The sequence below is a fragment of the Elephantulus edwardii genome, unplaced genomic scaffold (assembly GCF_000299155.1).
Source record: "Elephantulus edwardii isolate Elephantulus edwardi_28Jun2011 unplaced genomic scaffold, EleEdw1.0 scaffold00039, whole genome shotgun sequence".
Taxonomy (NCBI): Eukaryota; Metazoa; Chordata; class Mammalia; order Macroscelidea; family Macroscelididae; genus Elephantulus; species Elephantulus edwardii.
In genome coordinates, this window is record NW_006399789.1 from 18,534,559 (window position 1) to 18,562,386 (window position 27,828).

The 27,828-nt window shown below is 37.7% G+C and overlaps 1 protein-coding gene across 1 annotated transcript in view; it reads right to left on the bottom strand.

Moving 5' to 3' along the window:
* LAMA2 (laminin, alpha 2) overlaps positions 1–27,828 on the bottom strand; it is a 746,602-nt gene that overhangs the window by 73,340 nt on the left and 645,434 nt on the right. The window contains exons 46-51 of the mRNA XM_006885032.1: positions 18,513–18,656; positions 17,335–17,468; positions 14,686–14,845; positions 10,734–10,858; positions 2,279–2,441; positions 1,466–1,610 (exon numbers count right to left, since the gene is read on the bottom strand). Coding sequence (XP_006885094.1) covers positions 1,466–1,610; positions 2,279–2,441; positions 10,734–10,858; positions 14,686–14,845; positions 17,335–17,468; positions 18,513–18,656 — 871 coding nt within the window. The remainder of the gene's footprint in view (positions 1–1,465; positions 1,611–2,278; positions 2,442–10,733; positions 10,859–14,685; positions 14,846–17,334; positions 17,469–18,512; positions 18,657–27,828) is intronic.

Consider the following 27,828-nt stretch of genomic DNA (forward strand, 5'->3'; position numbering starts at 1 on the left):
CTTCTCATACTTAGAAGACTTGAGAGAGACTGGAGCAAGGGCCTGGTGAGGGCAAGACTCTGGTGATAGTGGTGGAGAGATTGTGGCAAGGTGTAACCACAGGAGTCTTGAGGCAAAGGCTGCAGTCAAAGGTATTGCTGTATTTGCCATTAATTGAGGAGAAGTTGACTTCTAACTGCTCTGAGCAAACCTTGCTAGATGATTGAGAAAACCAGAAGCTTTTTGGATTTATACTACTGAACTGAACTGGGATTTTTACTAATTAAGGAAGTATGTTTTGTTGTTAATCTGGCTTGGAACTTTCAACTAAACCTGGACTCATATTGTGCAATATTCTTTGCCCTTCCTATTCTCCAACCTATTTCCCTAACACTCCTCTTGGTACCAAAACAGTGAGTAAGGTCTCTGAGTCAACAACAAATAAATGAACCTCTTGTTGCTGATGTGACTCTAGAGGCTCCATGGGGCTGGGCTACAGGCTTTTTATCTGCTTTCTACTCTGGGCTGGTGAGGGGCTGTGCTATTCTCATGACCTCTGGCCCTTTCAGAACGATGTTCATGATCCTGTGCCCCCATGTCCTATTTGCTGTTCCTTTCACAAACTTTTTATTTATTTTTTTCTTTGTGATTTGAGTGAAAGTTTGTACAACAAATTGGTTTTTCACTCAAGTAGCCATACATATTTGGTTTTATAACATTATAATTATACTTCTTTCAGTCAGTCTGCCAGAAAGCTCTCCTCCAAACTTCCTGGCATTGACTGGTGAGCACGTCCAGAGCTGCATTTGTTAGTTGAAACCTGTCAACTGGTATCTCAGTAATTCTTGGGGTCTTATTTTTTGCTAGTGTCTTCAGTGTAGTTTGAATTTCTTTCTTAGTCACCATTGGCTCCTGATCTTGTATCTATCTGTAACTAACTGTAAGCTTGAGTTTTTCCCTTTTCTTTAATATCAGAACAAACTATCTGTTTATATGTTCAAAGAATGCATTACAAAGTACTTTGAAGAGATAAAATTATTATTAACTAGTTATTTGCTTATGTGCATCATATTTGTAGAATATTTAAAAAGTGAAGCACAGATAGCGTTTCCCTGTCACTCCTACATATTCAAACTGTGGGTTGTTCTACTGAAATATGTTAGCAAAACGAAGAAAGGAAAAAAGAAGCAGAAAACTTCTCTCAAATCTATTACAGGGTATAATTTTACGAGTTGTAAGACAATTCTATGCTTTCAAATTAAGCTCTCAGTTTCAAAAGAAAATGATAGAGAACCATTTGGCTTTTCAATCAGTCATGTCTAACCCACACCACCTATAATCTAAGCAATAGAAAGGACGCATCAATTTTTCTGAGAACTTGTGAGCACCTGAAATTACAGGTGGGGTCATCCTCAGGATTAGGTACACAGGCGCTTTTGGGTAGTCTGATTAAAGCCCGTGCCATGGTATTACTATAAAAACTCACCTTGTTTTTGAATTCTTGACAGGGTGAATGATTTCCATTTCCCATCATTGTGGTTTTGATTGCTGACAACGGAAGCCATTCCTGAACCCAGATCGTAGCTGACTTTTATGTGCCCATCCATAAGCTCTACACTCATGAAATCTTTCTATTAACAGCATAAAAAGAAAGCGGTGGTTACATGCACAGAGAAATATATGTATTTGCTTTACTTTAATGTTTAAAGACTGCATCTATGGCTAAATTAATGAATATATTGCCTTGTAATAAAAAAAATCTATATTGGTAAGAGAATTGACATTGCTATTATTGTGTATTTGTGTGAATGGTAATGTTATTTTGCAAAGTTACACTCAAATTACTGGCATGAATCCTTTCATTTCAGAGGTGTGAAGTGAGCATTTCTGAAAATATTAAACAAATCAAAAAGTATTTTTTAACTAACTTACTAATAAATATTGATCTTGAAGGAAGTGAATAAGAATATTTATGATTCTTTTTAAATTTAAATATCTGGAAGAAGAATAAAGAAGTAGATCTCTCTCACCCCCAAATATTTCTACTCTGGGAAAATCTTAATGCTTCTCTTGAAAGGATTGTATTGAAAATACATAGTAATTAAATATATCTGTGAGTAAATTTATCAGTAAACATATATAAGCACTTGTCAGTACATCTTAACTATCACGCATTCATACCAGGCTCCTTTTAATTGTTTTAGAGAAATTTAAGAATAATAAAGGTTTTTATTAGAATACTAAGGAAAAAACACAGGCACATTTTCAATTATAGGAGAGTTGCTTTACATATATTTACCAGGTCTCGTGTGGCAAGGTACATCAGAAGAGCATTTGAAGAAAATGTCCTGAACTTGAACATGACAGTGGAGATGTTGGGGAACCAGCGAATAGGGCGGCTGACCAGTGCATAACCTTCTCCATCAAACTGAATGGTCCCCTCACGATCTTCTACCTGAGGACTGGAGAGAAAGGCATTTCGCATCATGTAGACATTGTTTACTTATACCTCACATCAAATGTCCTCTAGAACAAGAAAATAAATTGCTTTAACACTGGCATAAGGAGCCCTGATAGCATAATGGTTAACAAATTGAACCATTAATGAAAAAGATCACTGCTGTGAACCCACTAGCTCTTCCATAGAAGAAAAACAAAGCAGTTTTGTGTAAAGATTTAGAATCTTCCTTACGACCCAGCTATTCCACTTCTTTGAATATACCCTGAGAAAATGAGAACTGAGGCACAAACGGAGACTTGTACACCAATGTTCAGAGCAGCATTATTCACCATTGCAAGAACATGGAAAGAGCCCAAATGTCCAACCACAATGGAATGGATTGAGAAATTATGGTACATTCACACAGTGGAATACTATGCAGCACCAGGAGCAATGATTTTGTAAATTACTACCTAACCTGGGAGGTACTGGAGAACATTATGCTAAGTGAACTAACTGAGTCTTATAAATACTGTCTAAAACCATTATTGTAGAACAAGTATGAGGATCCAAGGGGGGTGGGTGCTTAATCATAGGGTCGTACAATTTGATGAGTGGAGGGAGGGATGGGTAAAGGAAAGGGGAAAGATATGGTGTGAAAAACAATGTTTACGAATTTTATGAACTTTGTATGTAAAACAGTATAAAATTAAAACAACAACGAAAAAGCAAAGCAGCAACAACAACAAAAAAAGAATAATGCGAAATTTGGAAATGGATAATGATGGTTGAAAAACATGATAAGCATAATTAGTGCTACTAATTTGTTACAAATATAAACTTTTTTTTTCTATAATTATATTTTATTAATTTTCATAAACATTTACAGAGATTTTGGGTTTCCATTCATTCATTGTTGCACTATTCTCTCTACCCTCCTCCCAGTTTGTTCTTGTCCAAATGCCACAGTGCTTGTCAAAGCCAGTTCTGATTAATCTTCTTTGTCAGTGTGTCCTTTGCCATTCCCTATCACTCCTCCCTGAGAGAGACTTCACCCTGAGTCATAAGGAAAAGGGGATGGCATATTCTCTTAGCTACTTCCTGCTGAAAAGGGACGCTGTGGGTTTCAGGGTGAAGATCTTCTCTCACTACTCTAAAGGGCCCCTTTGGCAGTAGGAAACACATAGACTATTATGGAGATTGATTTTGGAATTTAGATGCACTCTTATTGATTGTGCTTGGCCGTACATGTTCATATCCTTGAAGATGTATCATGGGGGTGTTGCAACCTAGAAGACACAAATTTGACTAACAAGTTATAAGTACATGAGTCCAAAAATTATGGAAAAGTAAAAGAAAAGATTCTTTCATTGTTTTACAAACCCTCCCCCAGGTCCCCGACACCATGTAGCCCTCGCTCTAGTCTCCTGTGATGACAGAAATACCTAGTTATATATCTCTTTTAAACAGTTTTCTCCCTCCTCTGTTTCAGTGCAGTATACATTATTGAACCCATCTTACTCAGTCTCTCCCCAACCCCAAGGACAGTCCCATTCTACAACAGTGGCATCATGTAATATTTGTCCTTTTGTGACTGGGATATTTCACTCAGCATAATGTTCTCCAGAGTCAACCATTTTGAATAATATTGCATGAGTTCCTTGTTTTTTAATGCAGCATAGTATTCCATTGTGCGAATATACCACAGCTTCCCTAGCCATTCATTTATTGATGGGCACTTAGGTTGTTTCCAACTCCTTGCTATTGTGAACAAAGCTGCAATAAACATGGGTGTGCATATATCTGCTTGGATGTCAGCTATGGTCTCTTCAGGGTATATTCCCAGAAGTGGAATTGCTGGGTCAAATGGTATCTCCATTTGCAACTTTTTGAGAAAGTGCCATACTGCTTTCCACAGGGGTTGCACCATTTTACACTCCCACCAACAGTGAATCAGGGTTCCAGTTTCTCCACAACCTCGCCAGCATCTGTTGCTTGCTGTTCTGTTAAATTTTGCTATTTTGATTGGGGTGAAATGATATCTCATAGTTGTTTTAATTTGCATCTCTCTTAGGGCTAGGGATTTTGAGCATTTCTTCATGTGTTTGTTAGCCATCTGAATGTCGTCTTCGGTGAAGTGCCTGTTCATATCCTGTGCCCATTTTTCTATTGGATTATTTACCTTTATCTTGTTGTGGTGCTCAAGTACAAATATAAACTTACCAAAGAAAAAAAAATCATATCTTAAAAACCATATGGACAATTATACTCTGTTCTACTCTGTCCCAGAAGCTTGCTGTCAATCAGAATTGGGGAACTCTGATGGTTTAATGGGAAAGAATTGTGCTGCGAACACAAAAGTACAGTGTTTGAATCCACCAGCTACTCTGTGGAACCAAGAGGACAATCTCCTCCTGTACAGGTCACTGCCTCTGAATATCTGCTGGAGGGTCAGCTGTGGGTCAGCTCTGACTTGATCCTAAACAACAATCCAGAATCAATTCAAATATATCTTTGAACTTTTGAATTCTTTCCATTCTAGCTACCATCTGGACTTGTTAGTTCATCTGTTCCCTCGAATGATGTCTCACTGGAATCTAAACTCTATTCACAGGCAAAGTAATTGATTCTTGGAATCTCTAACACATTGTGCTTCTTGATCCCAGCGTTCCCTTTTATACGTCTGTTTAAATATCATTTCCCAGAAAGTAACATCTTAGACCATATGCTGTTGTTGTTGTTAGATGCTATGGAGTCAACCATGACTTGCAGATAGCTGGAAGCAACAGATCAAATCCTTGCCCTGTTCTGCACTATTGCTTTGATCTTTGCCTTGTTCAAACACACAGTTGTAGTCACTGTGTCAATCTTACTTGTTGAGGATCTGTCCTTTTCCTGACCTTCCCCAGTATGATGTCTTTGTCTAAAGGACAGATTTTTGTATTGATTAATATTCTCATATTTATCAAGTAAGCTACTTTCAAGTTCTTTTCTAAATCCCATTATTAAATATAGGTATCTTCAACTATTTAAACATTTCTTATAATATGGTATTATTTTTAACTTAAATTCACTACTTGAAATCTAAAATCATTAATTTATATGAATGACATAAAAATATAAATCTGGAAAGGAAAATTCGGATATTTTCCTGCTGCATTTAAGTTATTCTTCCATTTCTTGCCTATAGAGTTAAAGAGAATTCATTATATTCCTGATTTTTTTTTCTACTTTCTCCCTGAAATTTTAGCCCTTAAGGATTTAAGGATTTTCTAGATCTGATCATACTTATTGGCATTCTGGGTTCAATTACGATAGTACACACATCCTGAATGCATTATTTCCTTGTACACTGTAGTAAATGTTCCTTGAATGTAGAAGGAACATTTCATTTGCATGTAGTTTCATATACGATCATTAAGTAATGTGCAAAAATATATCTCCTCAAGATTTCAGCAAATATTTAATAACTAGGTTACTGGTGATATACAAGCTTCATCTTTTCCAGAAGTACTTGATAAATGGTTATACTAGTATTTCAGTGTATCCTGGTGGTATTTATATAAGCTGTGACATTCTGGATAAGCTTGTATTGAATTATTATATTTCTTGTTATACATTTGGAATATAAGCCCTTGTCCTCTGAGTAGTCTCCATCTAACACATTTTCTGAGACAGACTAGCTAAACATAGGGAGAGTGCATCTCTCTCTGTATTTGTTTGTATCTTTCATGAAAATTTAAGTTGTACAAGAACTGTGAAGGATTGTGGGCCAGACCCTGTAGCACTCATAAACTTACCATCTAATGGGAGACTTGGCTCATAGAAGAAGCCAGGGAGTGTTTAGGGAATGAAATTTTGTATAGTCAAGTTTAGTACAGAAAATACATGACTAATAAATTACTGGTAGAATAATTCAATATATTTACTAGTAAAGCTGTAGGATATACCACATTTTAAAATATTTTTGTTGAATGTAATCTTTTATTTGCTATAGAGTTAATATAAATTATGAAGATATATTTTAACACCTAAAATATAGCCATATCAGTGTATAGTATTTTAGAATATATATGATTAGAGTGTTGTATTAAATCTGGGGTAGGGATGAGAAATTGAGAAATAATATAGTAATCCAACTTTAATATAATACAATAGAATATTGTAATCATGAATTCTAGGTCAATGAGAAAAATAATGGAGCACATAAAATATTGGGTTTCTTGTGAAAGAACTGTACATATTTTAGATAAACTGTCTTTATGTTCTTGAATAGAGGGAAGCAAAATGGTGAGGACAATAAGAAGGAAGAGTCTTGTCCATACAGTACAGGGCTGGAACTTTGCTAAATTTAATTATACTGAATTTGTAATGACATATGATTTTATCAGAAAAAAATTTCTTCTATAAACTTAAAAGCTGATTTTTCAATATTGACGAAAAAGCTAACAGAAAATGAGTGGCATTAAATGAATCTATTAACAGTACAATGTTGTTGTTGTGCCGTCGAGTCATTTCCGACTCATAGCGACCCTGTGCACAACAGCTCTAAACCCTGCTCTATCCTGCGCCAACCGCACCGCCTCTGACACACCCATCCCGATTACCCCAGTCACCGAATCAATCCATCTCATAGAGGGTCTTCCCCTCCTGCGCTGTCCCTCCACCCTCCCAAGCATGATGTCCCTCTCCAAGGACCTGTCCCTCCTGGCAACATGTCCAAAGTATGTCAGATGAAGCCCCAGAATCTTTGCCTCCAAGGAGTAGCTTGGTTTAATCCTCTCCAAGATGAATCTGTTTGTTTTCCTGGCAGTCCAGGGTACATTCAGTACCCTTCTCCAGCACCACAGCTCAAAATCATCCACTCTCCTTCTGTCCTCCCTAGTCATTGTCCAACTCTCTGATGCATAACAAGCGATTGCAAATACCATGACCTGTATCAGGCGCACCTTAGTCTCCAGAGAGACACTGTTGCTCCTGAGTACCTTTGAGAGGTCCCTAACAGCAGACTTTCTCATCGCGATACGCTTTTTGATTTTCTGACTGCTGGTACCAAGAGTGTTGACTGTGGAGCCGAGCAAACTGAAGCTGTGAACACTCTCAATCTCTTCGTCATCCATCCTGATGCTGGTAATTGGTCCAGTGGTGAGAATCTTTGTCTTCTTGACATTGAGCCTCAGTCCATACTGAAGGCTGCAGTCCTTGACCCTTCACAGCAAGTGCATGAGGTCCTCCTCAGTTTCAGCAAGCAGGGTTGTGTCATCTGCATAACGGAGATTGTTAATAGACCTTCCACCAATCCTGATGCCACAATTCTCCTCATAGAGCCCAGCCTCTCGGATAATCTGCTCTGCATACATGCTGAAAAGGTATGGAGACAGGATGCATCCCTGGCGTACACCCTTCCCAATTTTGAACCATGCAGTGTTACCCTGCTCTGTTCTGACTACCGCCTCTTGGTCCAAGTATAGGTTTCGTATTAGCACAATTAAATGTTCTGGGATTCCCATTCTTCTCAGAGTCAGCCACAGTTTGTCATGATCCACCCAGTCAAATACCTTTGCATAATCAATGAAACACAGATAGACATTCTTCTGGTATTCCCTGCTTTCAGCCAAGATCCATCTAACATCAGCAACGATATCCCTAGTACCACGACCCCTTCTAAACCCAGCCTGGAAAACGATTAGAACAGCACATCAGCAGAGAACAGTACAATATAGTGAATAAATTGCTATCCAGTCTTTATCCTTACAAGTACAGTCATTTCTTATGTTGTATTGACAACTTTATCTAAAATGTACTTTTGGAGACATTTTCATACTATCCCACTAACAATGACAACCTGAGCAAGTGTTTGTGAGACTTCAGTTCCCCAGATGCTCTGGTTTCAAATGTTGTTGTTGCATGACATCAAGTCAGAACCAACCCATAGCTGACATTCTGGAAGGTTTTCAGAGGCAGTCAATAGCACAGGAGGAGATTGCCCATACTTTTCACAGGGAGCAGCTGGTGGATTCAAACTGTGTGCCTTTGGGATTGCAGCACAGCTTCTTGCCTCTAGGCTACCAGTACTTCCTTGGTTTCAAATAGAGCTATTTATTATTAACAAACAAATAAGACAAACAAACATAGCAGTTCTGGCAGCATAGTCCTTGGGAAGTTGCACTGCTAACTCAAAGGCCATGCCTCTCTGGTAGTTTGAGTCCACCGTGGCTCCATATGAGAAAGATGAATCCTTTCTTCATAGGCTATTTACAGTCGTGGAAACCCTCAGCCACCTATGAGTACATTCAAACTTGACAGCAATAAGTGAATGTGATTAATACAGTATCACAAAGTTCTTGTTATTATGTGCCATCGAGTTGCTTGTGACTCATAACTGTACAACATCTCTAAAACCTGCTCCATCATGTGCCAATCTTATTGTCTCTGACACACCTATGCCCATGAGCGCAGTTACTGAATCAATTCATCTCATCAAGGGACTTCCTCTCTTGTGCTGTCCCTCCACCCTCCCAAGCATGATGTCCCTCTCCAAGGACTGGTCACAATAAATGCTTGTGATTAAAAGGAACAATTTTTCTTGACTAAATATTTTTCAACTTTATACCCTAATGTCTTTATGTCCATATAGTCTATTAAATTCTTAAACATATAATGGTAATGTCAAAGTTGTTGCTGTGGAGTCCAGAGGGTATTTTGAGACTGTAAATATCATGAGAGGAGATTGTCCATCTTTCTCCCCTATAGCAATGGTAGATTTAACTGCTTTCTTTTGAGTTGACAGCACAATGTTTTAACTACTAGGCCACCAGAACTTTTAAATAACAATACTGCAGTCTTGTTACTAAGGATCTGAACTCCTTGACAGAAGTCCCTTAACATTTCAGTTCTATTTCTTAACTGTGGGATGAAAGAATTAGTTTACAGAATGGTTTCAAAAGACCCTTCTAAATCCAACTAGAGTCTCCTATTCAGGAAAATGGCAAATCGATGGAAAAGAATTTTAATTGGAAAGAGTTGAAGATGTAGATCAGCTTACTTCACTTAATTCAGCAGCTGATAGGTGCCATAATAGGCATGTTTTTCGTAGGTAATATATATATTTCAACATTACTATCATGTTAGAATTTTCATAATAATTTTCTAGGAAAAGCAGCTACCAGGCTCTTTATTTTTTTTTTTTTATTTTGTTATTTTTGTGTGCATGTACCGTCAAATCAGATCTGACTGGTACAGGAGGAGATTGTCCCTCCTTACCCGGCAGAGCATCTGGTGGATTCGAACTGTTCGCCTCTGGGATTGTAGTTGCAGCTCCTTGTCACTAGGCCACCAGAGCTCCCATCAGGCTCTTTATTTTGTCCTTTTGTTTCTCTTTTGAATTGTTACGTATGGTCAGAGAAGGAACAATTACATTATTTTGAAATTGCCACACTCTTTCATACACAATTTATAAATTATAGCACTAGATGAATATTGGGGTAATTTAATTGTTGATCTTAGTCATAATTCGATTCGCATAACTATAAAGAATGTTTCTTTTTTTACACCATTGACAGATCAATTGTTCTAAAGCTTTCCAACAATGATATCTTTTATAGTTACTACTCAGTGAATACAATTTTCTGAACTTGACATCCCAAGGTTTTCTATGAAATTTTCCTGTGCATCATTTGTAGCCTTGTTTTTTATTTCTTCCTCTCATAACCATGTCTGCTGTTTAACTGAAATGACTGGCCTTTATGTTAAAGTATGATGTATATTTTTCTGAAACAAGCAGAAAACCCTAAAACAACCAGAAGTTCTGTAAAATACCAACCCTAAAAAATACCAAACATTATGGGACACTAGCATTGTGAAAGGTCATTTAAAGCCTGTGAAATTTCATTATGATAAGAGTCACCAAAATAGTAGCAAGCTTAATTAGCTCAGTCAGTTTTGATAGGCCTCTTATTACGAGAAAAATATGATGACTAGGAAATATCCATAGACACCTACTGACCACAAGAGGGTTAAAAAGTGAAAAGAAATTATGTTCTTAACTGACTGAGGTACAAATATCTATAAATATTGCAAAAAGTAATGGCCATGTTAAACATTGCCAGTCCATCTCTTAGAGTCAAGGAAAATGCAAACATAGATGAGAACAGAACTGCTTTCATTAGTTTAGTTTCATGGTCAATCCACATTTGAACATAGTCATTTCAAACCTGCTCCACATCATATATATAATGACAAATATTATGCAATAAAAAGAAAAGCTTTTATGATGCAGAGCAAAAGCCTTGGGAGAATCATTGTCTCAACCAACCTGACTGTACATCCTTTGCAGTCACCTTCTTTCTCTCGGAAATTCCACAACCCTATAGGCTTGTTGTCAAAGTATGTCTCTCCCATGCAGCCAGTGAATGTGATCACTCGCACGGCATCAGCTTTCTGAAGAAAGAAGTATTAGGTCAGTTAGAATACGTGGGGAACAAATGAGACAATTTATTTTTGGTACTAAGTTCCATGTCTGGTACAGAAAAGGTTATTGTTCAATGTTACTTTTTCTTTGCTGTTCTCTTTATACAAATTTGGACCAATGATCTAGAGATCATGAGTTGTTGCTGTTATGGGCCTTTCAATTGGAATTGACTCAGAGCCTGCCCCTACCCCGCCCACCCCACCCCGCACCCCCCGTTTTTAAGCAGCAGTAAATCACATGGGAAGAGATTGTCCATCTCTCTCCTGTTGAATAGTTGGTAAATTTGAACCACATAACTTTTAGATTGGTAGCACAGCTCCTTACCATTAGGTATGACCATGGGTAGAGGTTGTTGTTGTTCTTGTGTGCTGTCAAGTTGGAATGGACTCTTAGCTGGCCCTCCAGTGGCTTTTCAGAGACAGAAAATTTCATGAGAGAGGATTGCCCATCCTTCTCCCATGGAGTGGCTTGTAGATTTGGGTCATGTGCCTTTGGGGCAAAAGCTCTGGTTCTTAACCAGTAGGACAGTATGCATATATGAAAAAGAGCATGGGATTTTTTCCTACAATATGGTGCTCAGTCTTGGCACCAGCAACCAGGAAATTAAAAGGCTCATTGCCATGGGAAAGTCTGCTGTTAGGGACCTCTCCAAAGTGCTGAAGAGCAATGGTGTCTCTCTGGAGACTAAGGTGCGTCTGATACAGGCCATGGTTTTTGCAATCACTTGTTATGCATCAGAGAGTTGGACAATGACCAAGGAGGATAGAAGGAGAATTGATGCCTTTGAGCTGTGGTGCTGGAGAAGAGTACTGAGAATACCATGGACTGCTAGGAAAACAAACAGATTTGTCCTGGAGAGGGTTAAACCGGGTGGCTCCTTGGAGGCAGGGATTCTGAGGCTTCGTCTAACTTACTTTGGACATGTTGTGAGGACAGACCGGTCCTTAGAGAGGGACATGATGCTTGGGAGGGTGGAGGGACAGCGCAGGAGAGGAAGGCCCTCTATGAGGTGGATTGATTCAGTGACTGGGATAATTGGGATGGGAGTGTCAGAGACAGTGCGATTGGCACAGGACAGAATGGAGTTTATGGCTGCTGTACATAGGGTCGCTATGAGTCACAGGCGACTCAATGGCACATAACAACAACAACAACAACAACAATGCTGCTCACAATTTTTCATTCCTTTTAACACCTTAGAAATTTTCTAGTTTGTTAGAATCAAGGGAAAATGACTGACTTTTTAAGAGAAAGGCCCCTGTTTGATGGTAAACCCAAGCTCACTGCAGTTGAGTCAATCCTGATAGTGAGCCTATAGGTCGGGGTAGAACAACCCTCATAGGTTTTCCAAGGTTTAATGTTTACAAACGCAGGCAGCTACATTTTAAAAATAGGTCATAAATATATGTTCAGTGACCACCCTGATGTCATTTTTACAACCCTGATGTTATTTTTACAACCCTGATGTTATTCTTATAGTAATATCTGCAACTTAATACATGCCAGCATCATGAAGATTAGAATGACCTAATATATCCTACAGCATCTTGTCATTTAAATAGTCATCGATTTTGACATTTATAGAAGATGAATAAATGCTTTATTCTAGAGGTTTCTATCTTTCAAGACTCTATGTCAAAGCACTTGCAAATTGATGTGAATATACTTGAAAAAGAACAAATCTACAGGTTTGCATTCCAAAGCAAAACCAAGAAGCTAGTCATTGAATAGTTAAACATTTCTAGTTAGAACTTTGCTTGGAAGACAGAATGTTGATTACAGCTGACATTTTCCAGTCAGAATGGTCCCTGCAACACTCCATCATCATCTGAAGCTTCTCTTAATTTCCCAGAGGTTAATTATCCTACTTTTGGATTTTACTTGATTTATGCTTCTTTTTTTTAATCCTGAAAAACTATACTTGGGATATGTTCCTGCTCATTTGAATTTTTATCAGCAAGTTCATTTATATCCTTGTTTCAGCTTTCAATTCATATTTTGATGTGGCAGGAACCCTGGAATTCTTGGCTAAAATGATTTTTAAAGATTTTCTGCAGATATTGTATCATTTATCTATGTCGTCTCTTCTTTCAAGACTGAGAAAATAAATTTGCTTTTACCAGTGACATTTGAATGATAACAGTTCTTGTGATTTAAGGGAGACTACTGCCATACCTTAGCCATTATTGTTGTACTTTGTGTACCATCTAGTTAGAACCGACCAATAGCTGACCCTCCAGTGGGTTTTCAGAGGCAGTTAATTGCACAGGAGAAGATTGGTTGCCCATTGTTTTCCCACAGAGCAGCTGGTGGATTTGAACTGCATGCTTTTGGGATTGCAGCACAGCTTCTTACCACTAGGCCACCAGTCTTAGCCATTAGTCATGACTTTTATATGCAAAATTTCATTCACATTGTAGCAATAAAGCATGGTGATTCCCACTGAAGAGTGGAGATTTATATTGGGTTTTTGTGTTCAAATTCTGGCTCTGCCATTAACTCGCTATGTGACCTTGGCTGAGTCACTTACCTTTTCTATGTTTCAGTTTCCTTAACTATAATTATTATAATTATATAATTATTATAATTAACAATCATTATCTACCTTGTGAAAGTAAGTAAATGAATTCTTAGAAATTATTTGAAATATTACTTGCCATATAATCAGAGACACATAAATATTGTCAGTGTACAAGCAAAGTAGGTATTTTAGTTTTATTTTCTGTTGAGAAAATGCAAGTCCAAGAGGTTAAGTAACTTGCCTATAATCACATTTTAGCCAATGCTAAAATATGGTTGAACCGAGTACAGTCCAACCCAGATTTGATTTCTAAATTCATGACTTCTGTACTACACTGTGTTGGCTCTATAGTTATCTTTCTGGAGAGGAGAAAAAGCTGGCAACTTGGCTATATATTACTGTACATCCTATATACTTACATGCACTTCTAAGAAATGAGGATGATTTTGTATGCAGTTGTGGAATTGATTCTAATAATTTAGAGTCACATCTCATACACAAAGCAAATAAAACAACTCCACTCTATATGAAAGCTGAGTTCTCATAAATTTGGGGTCACCCTGGCTTTTCACATTTCCTGATGAGTCTCATCCCAGGATAATTCTGACAAGCCCAGGATTACTCATTATATTTGGTTATGCTCTTATATCTCACCCCCAGCTCGTTTTCCAACATCTAATTCTATTTAATCAACATGAGCCCTTTTCAAATGTAGGCACTTTGTAATTTGAAATGCACAAGGACCTGTCACGAAGCAATTATGAATATTAAGTGCATTACCATATAAGAATAAGGAGAAGCTCAACTCAAAAACTTTTAAAACCAAATCATGACTTGAAAGCTTATGGTTCCTGTGATATTTCCCAAGGTAGTCATGAATCTTTTAATTAGATGTGAGTATGAGGTTTATAATACTTCATATCTATAAATCATAAATTGAATCAGAGAATGAGAAATACTAAAAGGAAAAATACAGGGCTCTGGAAGTGGCTTAAATGAGAATATAAAAAATGTCACCCATAAGGGCAAGCCAGCAATTGTTTAAAGTAAATACATTTAGACTTAAAACTAATGTGTTTCTAAGTTGAAATTCAAGGAAGAAAATTCCTCCTCAAAATAAATTCACATTTTTGAGTAATAGTTTGGGAAAACTCACGTTAAATAAAAAGTGTCCAGGTATTTGTAGAGGTTTATTATGCCTTCTCTCAGAGGACTTTCTCTCAGGCACTGTATGTCTATGAAGATTAAATAATCAGCATGGGAATAGCACTTTACCTTTAATTTTTCAGTCAAGCCTCCGACAAACAACATTGCATTGGCATCCACGTCAAGGATAGTGTATCCTGGAGGAGACACTGAACTGTATGTACTGGGCACGATGCTAGCTTTGGGTCCTTCTAGTGCTCTCACAGAAATGCTTCCATTTCTTCCAGTTCTTCCAGAGTTATATGTTGAAATGAGGGAAAAGAAAAGTTAGGTAAAGACACATATATCATATATGAGAACTATGATCATAGGAGAGAAAAAAATTAAGTTTTGTTTAGGGTTACTTCAAACTGGATCTTTAATTACAAGTATTCTGGATTCAGTAAGTTGCAAATCACAATCCAGACTCAGATCTTTACTGGAGTTTTGTGGCTAGTCTGTGTCAGAGTCAGAATAACACACTCTTGTTCTGTGGGTCTCCTTTGATATGAAATCACAGATGCAGCAGTTAGTTGATGGAATTGATATTCGTTAAGTAGAAAGTCTTTTTCCCCCCGATGCTCTGCCTAATAATTTAGTATTTACCAACACATGCTATTTTAACAAGTTAATATAACTTTGCTTAGCTGTTACTTAATTTATCAAGTGAACCTTAAAAGGGACCCTCTTCTGCATTGTGAATTGTATAATTTTCCCTAAAATCCCTTATTATATCTTGGATTAAAACTTGCTGAAGTAGTCTTCCTGGAACTGTACTACTGTCTTTTACTGCTTGGCACAACATCTTAATTTCTTATAAGATAAAATCTAATTTTCAGAGGGTTGTGTGTACAGATTGTAAACAAGAACTCCATTTTTAAATCCAATTAATAGAATCTTGAAATCTACTATCATGTTATCTAATTTTCCTTTTCAAGTGATTGATTTCCATGGATTGTTAAAGATACAAATCCATTCTCTCTTCTAGGGTGGTCATGATAAAATTTGAGTGTCATATTTATTTTCCTGCTGTTTCATTTAGTAATTGGTACCTCCCCCCCCCCTTTTATTTCTTTGTGGTATTAAACTGAATGAAAGACATGAAAACAATTAAGTGCACTTATTCAAATAGGTTCATTGTTTTTAACAGAATGTTTTTCTTTTTCTTCTAACTGCAGAACTATACTCAGCTGAGCATAAATGTCCTTATAAGTAGTTAATCTTTCCATCTTCAATCTCTACATACACTTTCTACCTCTTTTTCTGGGTTTCTCTCTCTCTTACTTCTGTCTCTCTCTCACACAAACTACACATTCTTACTGAAGATCTTTAAAAAAAAAACAACTAACCAAAAAACAAACAACAAATAACCCTGGGAATATTGCTTGTTGTGATTGCTGTCTGCTGATTTTGAGTAATTTTTCAGGGCAAACCTATGAGAGGGAGAAATGTCCTGTAGAATTTTCTAGGCTACAGTCCTTAAGGAATCATCTTACCAGGTCTTTCTTCCTCTGACCTGGCAGCTCAGTGGGCATAAACCGTCAACCTTTTGGTTAGCAGCTGAGTCCTCAACCATTGAGCTATCAGAGCTCATTCTTGTTCAGTTCCTTCTTTTTCTTTTTTTAGTAAAAAATGACTTTGTTATGAAACAACTAAAGTACATATAAAATTAGACTGGAAGTTTTGCATCTATTTCCTAGATTCAACAGTTACCATTTTAAGACTTCTTCACCTATGTTTTACCAGTCTCATTTTGAACTCTGAGCCCTTAACCAAGCCTTTCAAGTGTTACGTTGATTGAGCGGGAGTTGAAAAACTGGACGAGAAGAAAAAATGAGATAGAAATATAGTAGAAAAGAATGAATACTACAAGTAATCTCTTATGTCATGTCTCTCAAAACTCATTGACTTGGAATGGATTCATAGCTGATCTTCCAGTGTCTTTTCAGTGGCTGTAAGTTGAACAGGAAGTGGCGGCTCATTTTTATTCTGCTGAACAGCTGTTAGATTCAAACTGCCTGTATTTGAGTTGGCAGCTCAACTCCTTACCCAATAGGCCATTTACCACTGCCAAAAAGTCAAAAATGGAACTAAAACTTCAAGGTAGGATTGCTTGAAAATTGTTGTTGTTGTTGTTATGTGCTGTTAAGTCACCTGTGACTCATAGTGAACCCATGTACAACAGCTCTGAAGCCAGTCCTGTCCTGTGCCAAGTTCACTGACTCCAGCACAGCGAACCCCATCGCCTCAGTTACTGTATCAGCCCATCTCATCTGAGGGTCTTCCTCTCCTGTGCTGTCTGTCTTCCTTTCCAAGCATGATATCCTGGGCATGTGCCTGGGCATGTGATGGAGATTCAAAATTCTAGCTTCCAAGAACTTAGTTTGGTTTCATCCTCTTCAAGACAGGCCCATTTGTTTTCTTGACAGTCCATGGTATGTTCAAGACTTCTCCAGCATCACAACTCAAAAGCATCAATTATTCTGTCATCCTTAGTCATCATCCAGCTCTCTGATGCATACCAAGTAATTGTGAAGACCAAGGCCTGGATCAGGCACAGCTTAGTCTCTAGACTGACCTTGTTCTTCTCAGTACTCTAGAGAGGTTCCTGACAGTAGATTTTCCCAGTTCAAGTCATCTTTTGACATGAAATTATTAAAAATAATTTTCCTATCAACCATAAAACTATTCAAAAGTTCCGTCATGTTTAATTACCATACTTTTTACTAAAGTAGTTACCTTGATGCCTCAATACGGTACCAGTAGGAATCATCAATGGTTAAATCTGGATATTCTACACGTCCAACTCCAGATCCAACATCCCAGAGGAAGCTTACTTTGCCTTTACGCATTTCAATAGCCAGAAAGTCAATCTAGAGGAGAATAACACACAAACAAAAGATTATAAAGATATGTCACCCTCAAAGGGCAGGCCAGTGGAGTCCTTTTTGATTGGTACCATTTTCAGATGTTAAATGACTAGAGCCCTCACAATAGGAGCCCATGAATGATATGCTTTCTTATTGTGTCCAACTAAATGGACATTTTATTATTGTAGCTTTAAGGAGACATACTGTATATGTCCAGACCACTGAGGAATTATATAATTTTATTCAATTCTCATTAGTTATCAATTCAGATGTCTTTTGAGACAAGGAACTTTTCTCACTGACCTTGTAGCAGAAATAAAATATTTGAGTTAAAAATTCTCATTTTTCACCAAGGGCACTGATATTTTTGAGAACATAGCTTACAGTTTTGTACTCAAGGTATCTCAGTGCTGCTCATTTGAATGACATGGATGGATTGATATTGTGATTAATATACAATAGGCAATAGGAGTTTGTTTTTAACCTGTTAATGGATCCAAAATTATCTAGTGCCAATGGAGGAATCGGACACTCTTTTTTGCTGGTCTTTTCTTGATACTATTTCTATTTCATCCATGTTAAGTAAACAAGTCAGTATGAGTCAGAAGAGTGTTCTATGGTAGAAGACTAATACACAGGGTACTGGTTGCATTTTATTAATGTGAAAGTACATTGTAAAGTTATTCTTTACGGGAGAAAAGTAAAAAGAAAAGAATACACCACAAAAAAGAATTTAAAAAACACAACACCAACACTTTATTTCTTCTTGAATGGCTGGATCTAAATTTATAATCAGAAAAAGCAATTTCTGTTATTCTCTTAAAGAAAAGCAAATGTGCTTACATTTTTTTTCTGAAGGAATAAGGCCTTCATTTGCCATTTTATAACTTTTTGAAGTATAATTTCAAAGTTTTACATTCTGGAAGGCTACCTCACTTGAATTTGGGGTCACATTACTGGATTCTATACATTTTCCCTACTTCCAGAATTAACCTTTGACCTTATTCATATATTGTAGACCAAAGAAAAACTGAACATTAGACTTACAAATTTAGCACTTCCAAGATAAAAAAGGAGATTGTCAGCAACAGCTGTCTTGACATTGACAACAATATTATTGTAGCTTCCTTTCTTGATTTCCGGCTTGTATGTTCGAATGCAGTCACCTCCCGAAGACACCGATACTTTGATCTTCAAGAAAAACAAGGTACAAAGGACCAAAACTAAATCTCTCAAAAGTTTGAAGTAGCTTCCAAGCCACCACAGAACTGTCATTGTTTCTTCTTTGAAGTTTTTTTTTCTATCATCAAACAGTGTCATTAAATGCCCATATGCAGACATTATACACATTAATGAGAGCACAGAAAAGCATACTAGCATTTCAACAATGAGTTCATCACTGTCTCACATCTTGTTAGCATTCATCTATTTTTTTTGAAACATGCAACTAACAAACTCTTGCCTTTATACTTTTCCCCTTTACAAAAATGGGAACAAAGGAGAAACATTTTCAAAGGATGATTTCACATGAATCTAATGGTAATGATCTTCATTAAAGCTGTTTAAAGGAATTTCAAGATGGAAATTTCAGCGATTAAGGTATCAATTAAAATGGGAAATGGTATTCTTTTAGTTTTCAAGAGGAAAATTATCTGCCCCCCATGTTCTTACCTTTCAAAAAGACCAAACAGATTTTGTTCTAGATGTTCTAACAATATTAATCATTCCACTCAGAACATACATTTTAGAATAAATTATACCTTTTTATTAAGTTGCTAGGAAATGAGATGAGAATAATTCCAGCGGCTAGCACTGCTGATGTATTTAATAGCTGCTTTTTCTTTTGACTAGTACTCTAAAAATTACTATAAATTGCTAAAAAAGAAATCTCTTTGTGAATAAAACTGACACTTCTCAGATCAATTTTTACTTAGGTTTAAAGAGTCTTCCTTCAATTCCAAATAACACTAATTGATTATTTGAACTAATTTCTTCAGGTGAGGTGAAAAATCATCAATCAACTGCTACAAGCAATTTCAGGACACCAGTTTATCTGCTTAAAATCAAGGAGAAGTTTCCCTCTGCTAAGTGAGAGTATTCTAAGTTGGAGGCAGAGATACAGAATTATGTAAAGCTCAGGCTCAAATGTCCATCCTCCTCTCTCCCAGGCTCAATTGTCCATCCTCAGGAATCTTTTTGTCCCTTGTTAGTTGTCATTGAGGTGACTGGCTTTGACTCATTGATCCCATGTGGATAGAACAGAGTACAACTGCTCTATTGAGTTCTCAATGCTACGGCCTTTTGGAAGCAACCCACTAGGCCTGGTTTCCAATAGCCCTCTGTGTAGCTCAAACCATCAACCCTTTAGCTGGATGATAAGCAACTTTATGCCACCCATAAAAGCAAAGCAAAAAAATCAAACCCATGACCTTCAAATTGATGCCCATTGACAGTGAACCTGTACGACAGAACGGAGCAGAACTGCCTCATAGGGTTTCCAAGGCTGTGAATCTTTGCAGAAGCAGACTGAAATGTCCTCCCACAGAGAAGCTGGTAACAGTCATGGACTTAACAGTAGTTAAGCACTGCTAGGGCATCTTGTGTACCACTCTTATGCTACTTGTATAGTTTCTAAACATAATAAACAGAACTTACTTGGATACTTTAAAAGGAAGCCAAGTAAGTAACATTATCATTATCATCATTAAAGGGACTCCTGGATTTCTAGCAAGATTGTTAAGGCCACCAGAGCAGTCTCCAGACTATGATGACACAAAAGATGTCTCAACAACCTGACCAGGGTGCAGGTGTAGGCAGCACAGTGTCTGCGCTCCTGCTGTGGCAGAGACTATGCTGATGGAGTGCAGGGCCAAATTTTAGTGCTGACCAGTATGGGAGCTCAGATCTGTATACTTTAAGACTGACCTTGTAGACGTCACAGTAACATTGTGCTTCACAGAGTTTTCAATGATTGATTTTCCAGAAGCCTTTATTTCTGGGTAGATTCAAATGTCCAACTTTTTGATTTTGTAGTTGAATGTTTTAACCATTTGTAGTGACTCCAAGGCACAGCATAAGTCACGTTTTTTGTATGTTGTTGTTGTTATGTGCCATTGAGTCACTTGTGACTCATAGCAACCTTACGTACAAGATCCCTAAACGCCGTTCTGTTCTGTGCCAACCTCACCGTCTTAAACACACTCATTTTCGCCACTCCATTCACAGAACCGATCCATCTCATTGAGGGTCTTCCTCTCCTGCGCCGTCCCTCCACTTTCCTAAATACGATGTCCCTCTCTAAGGTCCAGTCCCTCCTTGCAACATGCCCAAAATATGTCAGAAGAAGCTTTAGAATCCTTGACTCCAAGGAGCACTCCAGCTTCATCCTCTTAGCAGTTCTCCTAGCAGTCCATGGTATATTCAACACTCTTCTCCAGCACCACAGCTCAAAGGCATCAGTTCTCTTTCTGTCATCTCTATTCACTGTCCATCTCCCCAATGCATAGCATATAATTGCAAAGACTATAACCTGGATCAGGTGCACCTTAGTCTCCAGCTTGATGTCGTTGCTCTTCAGTACTCTTGAGAGGTCCCTGATAGCTGACTTTCCAGTGCAATTCATTTCTTGGTTTCCTTGCTGCTGTTACCAAGAGTGTTGACTGTGGAACCAAGTAAAAACTACAGCTGTTGACTCTCTCAATCTATATTAGTTAATCTACTCTTCAGATTGTATCTCTATGTAGAGAAACTGCAGAGATACAATTTGGTTTTTGTTGAAAGAGATAGAGGCTTACTCTCACTTTTAAAATTTTGTTGAAAGAGAGAGAGGCTCATTTTCCTGGAAGCCTGTGGGTGTGGTCACCTGGAGCTGGAGCCATCCAAAAAGCTGCTGTTTGAATTACATTCTCTGATATTGTCTTTACTTGGAGGTTGTGACCTGCCTGAGGACAAATCAAGAACCTCTTATAATGAATCAAGAGAGGGTTGGCTCTGTGTCCTAGGATGGTGATCTTCCTAGTGGGGTAATTTTTAAACAGTTCTAAACTAGTTCTCTGTTTTCAGATTGAGAAATTGTCCTCTCCTGTATGATGCTGAGGAAAGCTAAATGCAAATGAATTGCAGAAAATTTGAATCAGGAAATGTACATCTTTCACTGTAGATGTTAGTAATATAAAGCAGATATGGGATAGAGGCTGGCACAAGTTCTCACATGATAGGCAGTGGCTAGACAAAGATTTGCGTGACGTTTTAGGGATAGAAACATAAAGCAAGCAACAGAAAGATTATATACTAAAATATAAGTAGGAGGAATATAGTCCTTAAATGTTTTTAATACTCCCAAAAGGGTATGGAAAAGAGTGAGTTTTTAGAGATTTGCAGCATGTGAACCAAAACTGTTATCTGAAAAACCTTGGCACTGAACAAATTTAATATCTGAAGCAGGCTTTAAGTACCATTGACATCAAAAGGAGATCAAAGAGAACAGAAAAATCAAGATCGGGCTAGAATTCATAAATGGGGATGATTAGTACAGTCAACTGTCTCAAGAAGGAAATAATATCCAAATTGCTAGTGGGGCTGGGTGAGGAGTCTTATATAACACTCTCTCTCTCTTTCTGTGTGTATGTGTGTGTAGCTTGTATTAACTTTTCTTTTTAAATTTTTATAAAATAGTACTATTATGGTTAGTTTAATTATAAAATAGACATTTAGGTTTTAAGAAAATAACTAAATGATACTCCTCAGTGACTGTGTCAAGTAGAAATCACCAAACATAGCTAGAACACAAGACTGTTTGGACAAAGGAAGAGTTTAAAATGTTGCAAAGTGAAATTGTTAGAAAGGAGTGTCTATGACCCAGATGATGAAAAGAGGAGTTTGCAAATTTGAAAAAGATGGAGCATCAGTACTGAGTCCTCACTGAACTGAGGACACTTTATCTGAAATCTTTTAAAATTCAGATATCCAGCATCTGTAAGAGGGAGTTCCAGTAGCCAGGTGGCAAGAATCTGTGCTGCAATCCTGAAGGCATGAAGTTCGAATTCACCAGCTCTCTGAGGAAGAAGGACGTGAAATCTCTTCTAGGACAGGTAACTGCCTCTGAACACCCACTGGAGGGTCAGCTGGTGGTACTGGCTCCATGTTATGTAGCAATGAGTCATACTTAATATCCTTTTAGCAAATATTGTTGTTTTTAGGTGCTGTCAAGTAGAGGCCCAGCAATCCTATGAACACTTCAGAACCCTGTCATGTCCATGCCATCCTCACAATCTCTGACATCCTTGAGCCCATTTCTGCAGTCACTGTGCCAATCCATCTTTCTGAAAGACTTCCTCCCTTTCATCAACATCTCCAAGAACCATGTATCTTCCCAAGGAATAATTTTTCCTACCAATCTATCCAAAGAAAGTTATATGACGCTTTATCATCCTTGCCTCAAAGGGGCACTCAGGATGAACCCTCTCTAAGACATATTTGTTCTCTTAGTAGTCCATGGGATATTCAGTACTCATCTCCAATACCATAGTTCAAAGGCATCAATTCTTCTTCAGTGATTCTCTCAGATGTGTAATAAGTCATTGAAAAGACCATAGTTTGAATCAGGTATACCTTAGCCCTCAAAATGACATCACTGCCCCTCGATAATTGGAGAGGTCCCTGACTGAAGACTTTCCAAGTGTAATATGTCTGCTGATCTTTTGATTGATGGTACAAAGGATGTTAATTAATTGTGGATCAAAGTAAGATGAAGTCTTTGTCAGCTTCAATCTTTTCTCCATCTATCATTAGGTGTTGCCTATTGATTTAGTAGTTAAGATTTTTTTTTTGTTTCCTTTATGTAATGGTTTTCAACAATAGATACTTTTAAAACCCATTAACATCTATAAATCACAGCATTGTTGTTGTGTGCTGTGGAATCAGAATCAACATATAGCTGATTCTCTAGAATGTGTTCCGGTGCTGCAGAGAAATTGTCCATCTTTCTTTCTTTCTTTTTTTTTTTGTGTGTGTTCTTGCATTAAAAAAATTGACATTGATGAATTTTATTCAAGGTAGTATGGATTAAGAATTGCTGAACATACTTAAACTTTTCACAGTCAAATTTACACCTATAAATTACAGAAAACACAGGGGTTTTCTAGAAATAATGATTATTCATATATAATAATTCACATTGTGATAATACGAAACCTATACTTGGACCAAGACGCAGTAGTCAGAACAGAGCAGGGTAACACTGCATGGTTCAAAATTGGGAAGGGTGTACGCCAGGGATGCATCCTGTCTCCATACCTTTTCAACATGTATGCAGAGCAGATTATCCGAGAGGCTGGGCTCTATGAGGAGAATTGTGGCATCAGGATTGGTGGAAGGTCTATTAACAATCTCCGTTATGCAGATGACACAACCCTGCTTGCTGAAACTGAGGAGGACCTCATGCACTTGCTGCGAAGGGTCAAGGACTGCAGCCTTCAGTATGGGCTGAGGCTCAATGTCAAGAAGACAAAGATTCTCACCACTGGACCAATTGGCAGCGTCAGGATGGATGACGAAGAGATTGAGATTGTTCACAGCTTCAGTTTGCTCGGCTCCACAGTCAACACTCTTGGCACCAGCAGTCAGGAAATCAAAAAGTGTATCGGGATGGGAAAGTCTGCTGTTAGGGCCTCTCTAAAGTACTCAGGAGCAACAGTGTCTCTCTGGAGACTAAGGTGCGCCTGATATAGGCCATGGTCGTTGCAATCGCTTGTTATGCATCAGAGAGTTGGACAAAGACTAGGGAGGACAGAAGGAGAGTGGATGCTTTTGAGCTGTGGTGCTGGAGAAGTACTGAATGTACCCTGGACTGCCAGGAAAACAAACAGATTCACCTTAGAGAGGATTAAACCAAGCTACTCCTTGGAGGCAAGGATTCTGGGGCTTCGTCTGACATACTTTGGACATGTTGCCAGGAGGGACGGGTCCTTGGAGAGGGACATCATGCTTGGGAGGGTGGAGGGACAACACAGGAGGGGAAGACCCTCTATGAGATGGATTGATTCGGTGACTGGGGTAATCGGGATGGGTGTGTCAGAGGCGGTGCGGTTGGCGCAGGATAGAGCAGGGTTTAGGGCTGTTGTGCATAGGGTTGCTATGAGTTGGAAACGACTCGACGGCATATAACAACAACAACAACAACGTTTTTAAGGTTCATCCATATCTTGGCATGTATCAGAACTCCATCTCTTTATGATTGTGTAATATTCCATTGCATGATATGGAATGGTATTGGATGTTCAGCATTCTTTTTTTAAATTTTTATTATTTTTTGCGTGTACCCTCACATCAGATCTGGCTGGTACAGGAGGAGATTGTCCCTCCTTCTCCAGCAGAGCATCTGGTGGATTTGAACCACATACCTCTGGGATCCATCTTTCTTTTACACTGCAGGTAGTAGATTTGAACTGCCTGCATTTTGGTTGAGAGTGCAATTCCTTAGCTACTCAAGCTCTCTATAAAGCACAATATTTATACATTTCTTTAAAATAAATCTATAGTAGGTTTCTTTTGGATGAGGGGTTATGTTTCTGAACTACAAACATCTTCTGAAGGTGTTTTATTCTCCATATTGTTGTTCTTTCTAATGTCAATACATAGTAAACCTTCTAAATAAAAATCACCAAGTAACAGCTAGCTGTGAGGCATTTTTCATGCAACATTACTTACCAATTTATCATCAGCAATACAATTAAGCCTTACTGAGTATCTCATTACTATATCTATTGAATTTTCACTGCATTTTCTATCCACTCCATCTCTTAAAAATATCAGTTATTCGATAACAGAGTCAGTAATCCAAAGGAAAGTCACTTTAAAATAAATGTCTCCTTTTTTCTTATATAGTAGTAAGTAGTGAGGTCATATGCAAGAATTTGTGCCAGCCTTCAAAATATTTTAATTAAACAGAAAAAACGTGATCTTTAGTTCTCACAACGCTCATTTAAAACAGCCTGCATGCATATTTATTGTACCTTAAAGACTACAAGGCATTTTGTTGTAATTTACATTTCCATAAGTGATTAAATATTTCCTGAAGTCATAGATCATGGCTAATTTTTTCAGAATGACTTTTTTACTTTTCATTTATTTTCTATGTTGTATTTATATATTTATATTTCAAATGCCATACTTTGGGTAGGCTATTAACTACTGATAAATACATGAATGTATGTTTTAGATTTTTTTAAAACAAGGAATAATTATACTATAATTATATAGAAAAAAGTCTATATTTCCCTATTCTGTTACAAAGTCATATGTTGTGGCTGAAAAAATGATTCATAAGTATATGAACTGCTATCATTTCTTCAAAGTGGACACTGCTACATACATATTGTGGTGGTGTATCAATTTCTTTCTCTTTTCAGTGCCATCCTGCTCCTCTGAATTTCTCTCTCACTCCGCATTCAGCCTCGCAGCCTTGCCCCAAGGACTCCAGGGGGCACTTTGTTCTGCTTCTGTACTCCTGAGACAGGCTACCTGTTTGGATGGGGGGGGCTAAGTTCCCCAGTTTCCGCTCCTCTTCCTGGCTCCCCTGAACTTCTCTCTCATAGCTATGATTGTGTCTCTTATTTTGCTCATTTCTGTCTATTTTCTCTCATTTGTCCTACAACCTACTTTAAGATTCATATTCAAAAACACAGCACTGATTAGACCATACTTCATGTTTAAAAAACTTCTAGCTTATCCTTGCTAATGAGGTTTGTCCTATACAATTTTTGCTAAATGAAACAGCTTCCATTTCCATCCAAGGCCTGACAAGAACTGGCCTCCACTGACCTTTTCAGGTCAATATTAATGGTACAAATTACTTTTGGCTAACTGGAGTGCTTCTTCATGAACCAGCCTGGGACATCATCTTGCTCTCTGTCTTAGCTTAAGTGAAGAACTCACTCCGTCATCATACTCCCATCACATCTTCAAGAACTTCATCTTTCCTTTCAGGAAGTCCATGAGAGGTAATTTTTCGTATTTTTTTACTCTGCGTGTGTGTGTGTGTTGTTTTGTTGTTGTTGTTGTTATGAGCTTTTGAGGCATGCATAACTCATAGTAACCCTGTGTACAACAGCTCTGAACCCTGCCCTATATCATCAGCCAATCTCATCATCTCTGACAGACTGAATCTCATTTCTCCATTCACTGAGTACATCCATCTCATTCTGCTTCTTCCTCTCCTGCACTGTTCCTCCACTCTTCTAAGCATGATATTCTTCTCCATGGATTGGCCCCTCCTGGCAATGTACCCACACTATGTGAGATGGAGCTTCAAGATCCTTTTCTCCAGGGAGCAGCTTGGTTTCACCCTCTCCATTACTAAACTGTTTGTTCTCCTGGCAGTTCATGGTATGTTCAACACTCTTCTACAGCACTACAACTCAAAGGCATTGATCTTCTTCTACCATCTTTAGTCATTGTCTCGCTCTCTGATGCATAGCAAGTAATTGTAAAGACCATGGCCTGTATCAGGAGCACCTTAGTCTCCAGGATGACGTCATTGCTCTTCAGGACTCTAGAGAGGCCCTAGGCAGCAGACTTTCCCAGTGCAATTTGTCTTTTGATTTCCTGACTGCTGGTACCAAGAATGTTGATTGTGCAATGTCTCCGTATCTACATCTTTATCATAACATAACATATCATTATCTATCTATCTATCTATCTATCTATCTATCTATCTATCTAACTACATACCTATATCCCTATCTCTGTATCTATGCATATTGGCCTTAGCTCAAGTTAAAAATTTGCTCCTTTATCACATTTCACTACCATATCCTACTTCAAGACCTGGTTCAAATCTTTCCCTTTTGGAAGTCTGTCTCTGTGTGTTTGTGTGTTCCAAGTTGATAGCACACAACAGTACTATGTATATATTATGTACATGTGTGTATATGTGAGTATGTGTGTGTGTGTGTGTGTATATATATATATATATATATACATATATATAAACACACAGCAACCATAATGCTATACACACACACATTATATAAATATATAGTATATGTTCATTGATTATGTATCTTTTAAGAACGGTTTCTAGTCAAGGGTAGCCTATTAGAAGCTAAGTTTTGGTACAGTAAAAATTACTTGTGTATTTTCAATCATCCTGTAGATTGGGATCTCTAACACTTTTGCTCTAGAATGATCTGTTGTATATTATTTCCCTCCTTATGCATATCTAATACCTCTAAACCTGGCAGTGGCAATAAGTTCAAAGGGAACATTGAAAGAGAATTCATGACTAGTTAAAATAAAACTAAAAACATGAAAAAATATTGTTATTGTTGTTGTAATGTGCCATCGAGTCACTTGCGACTCATAG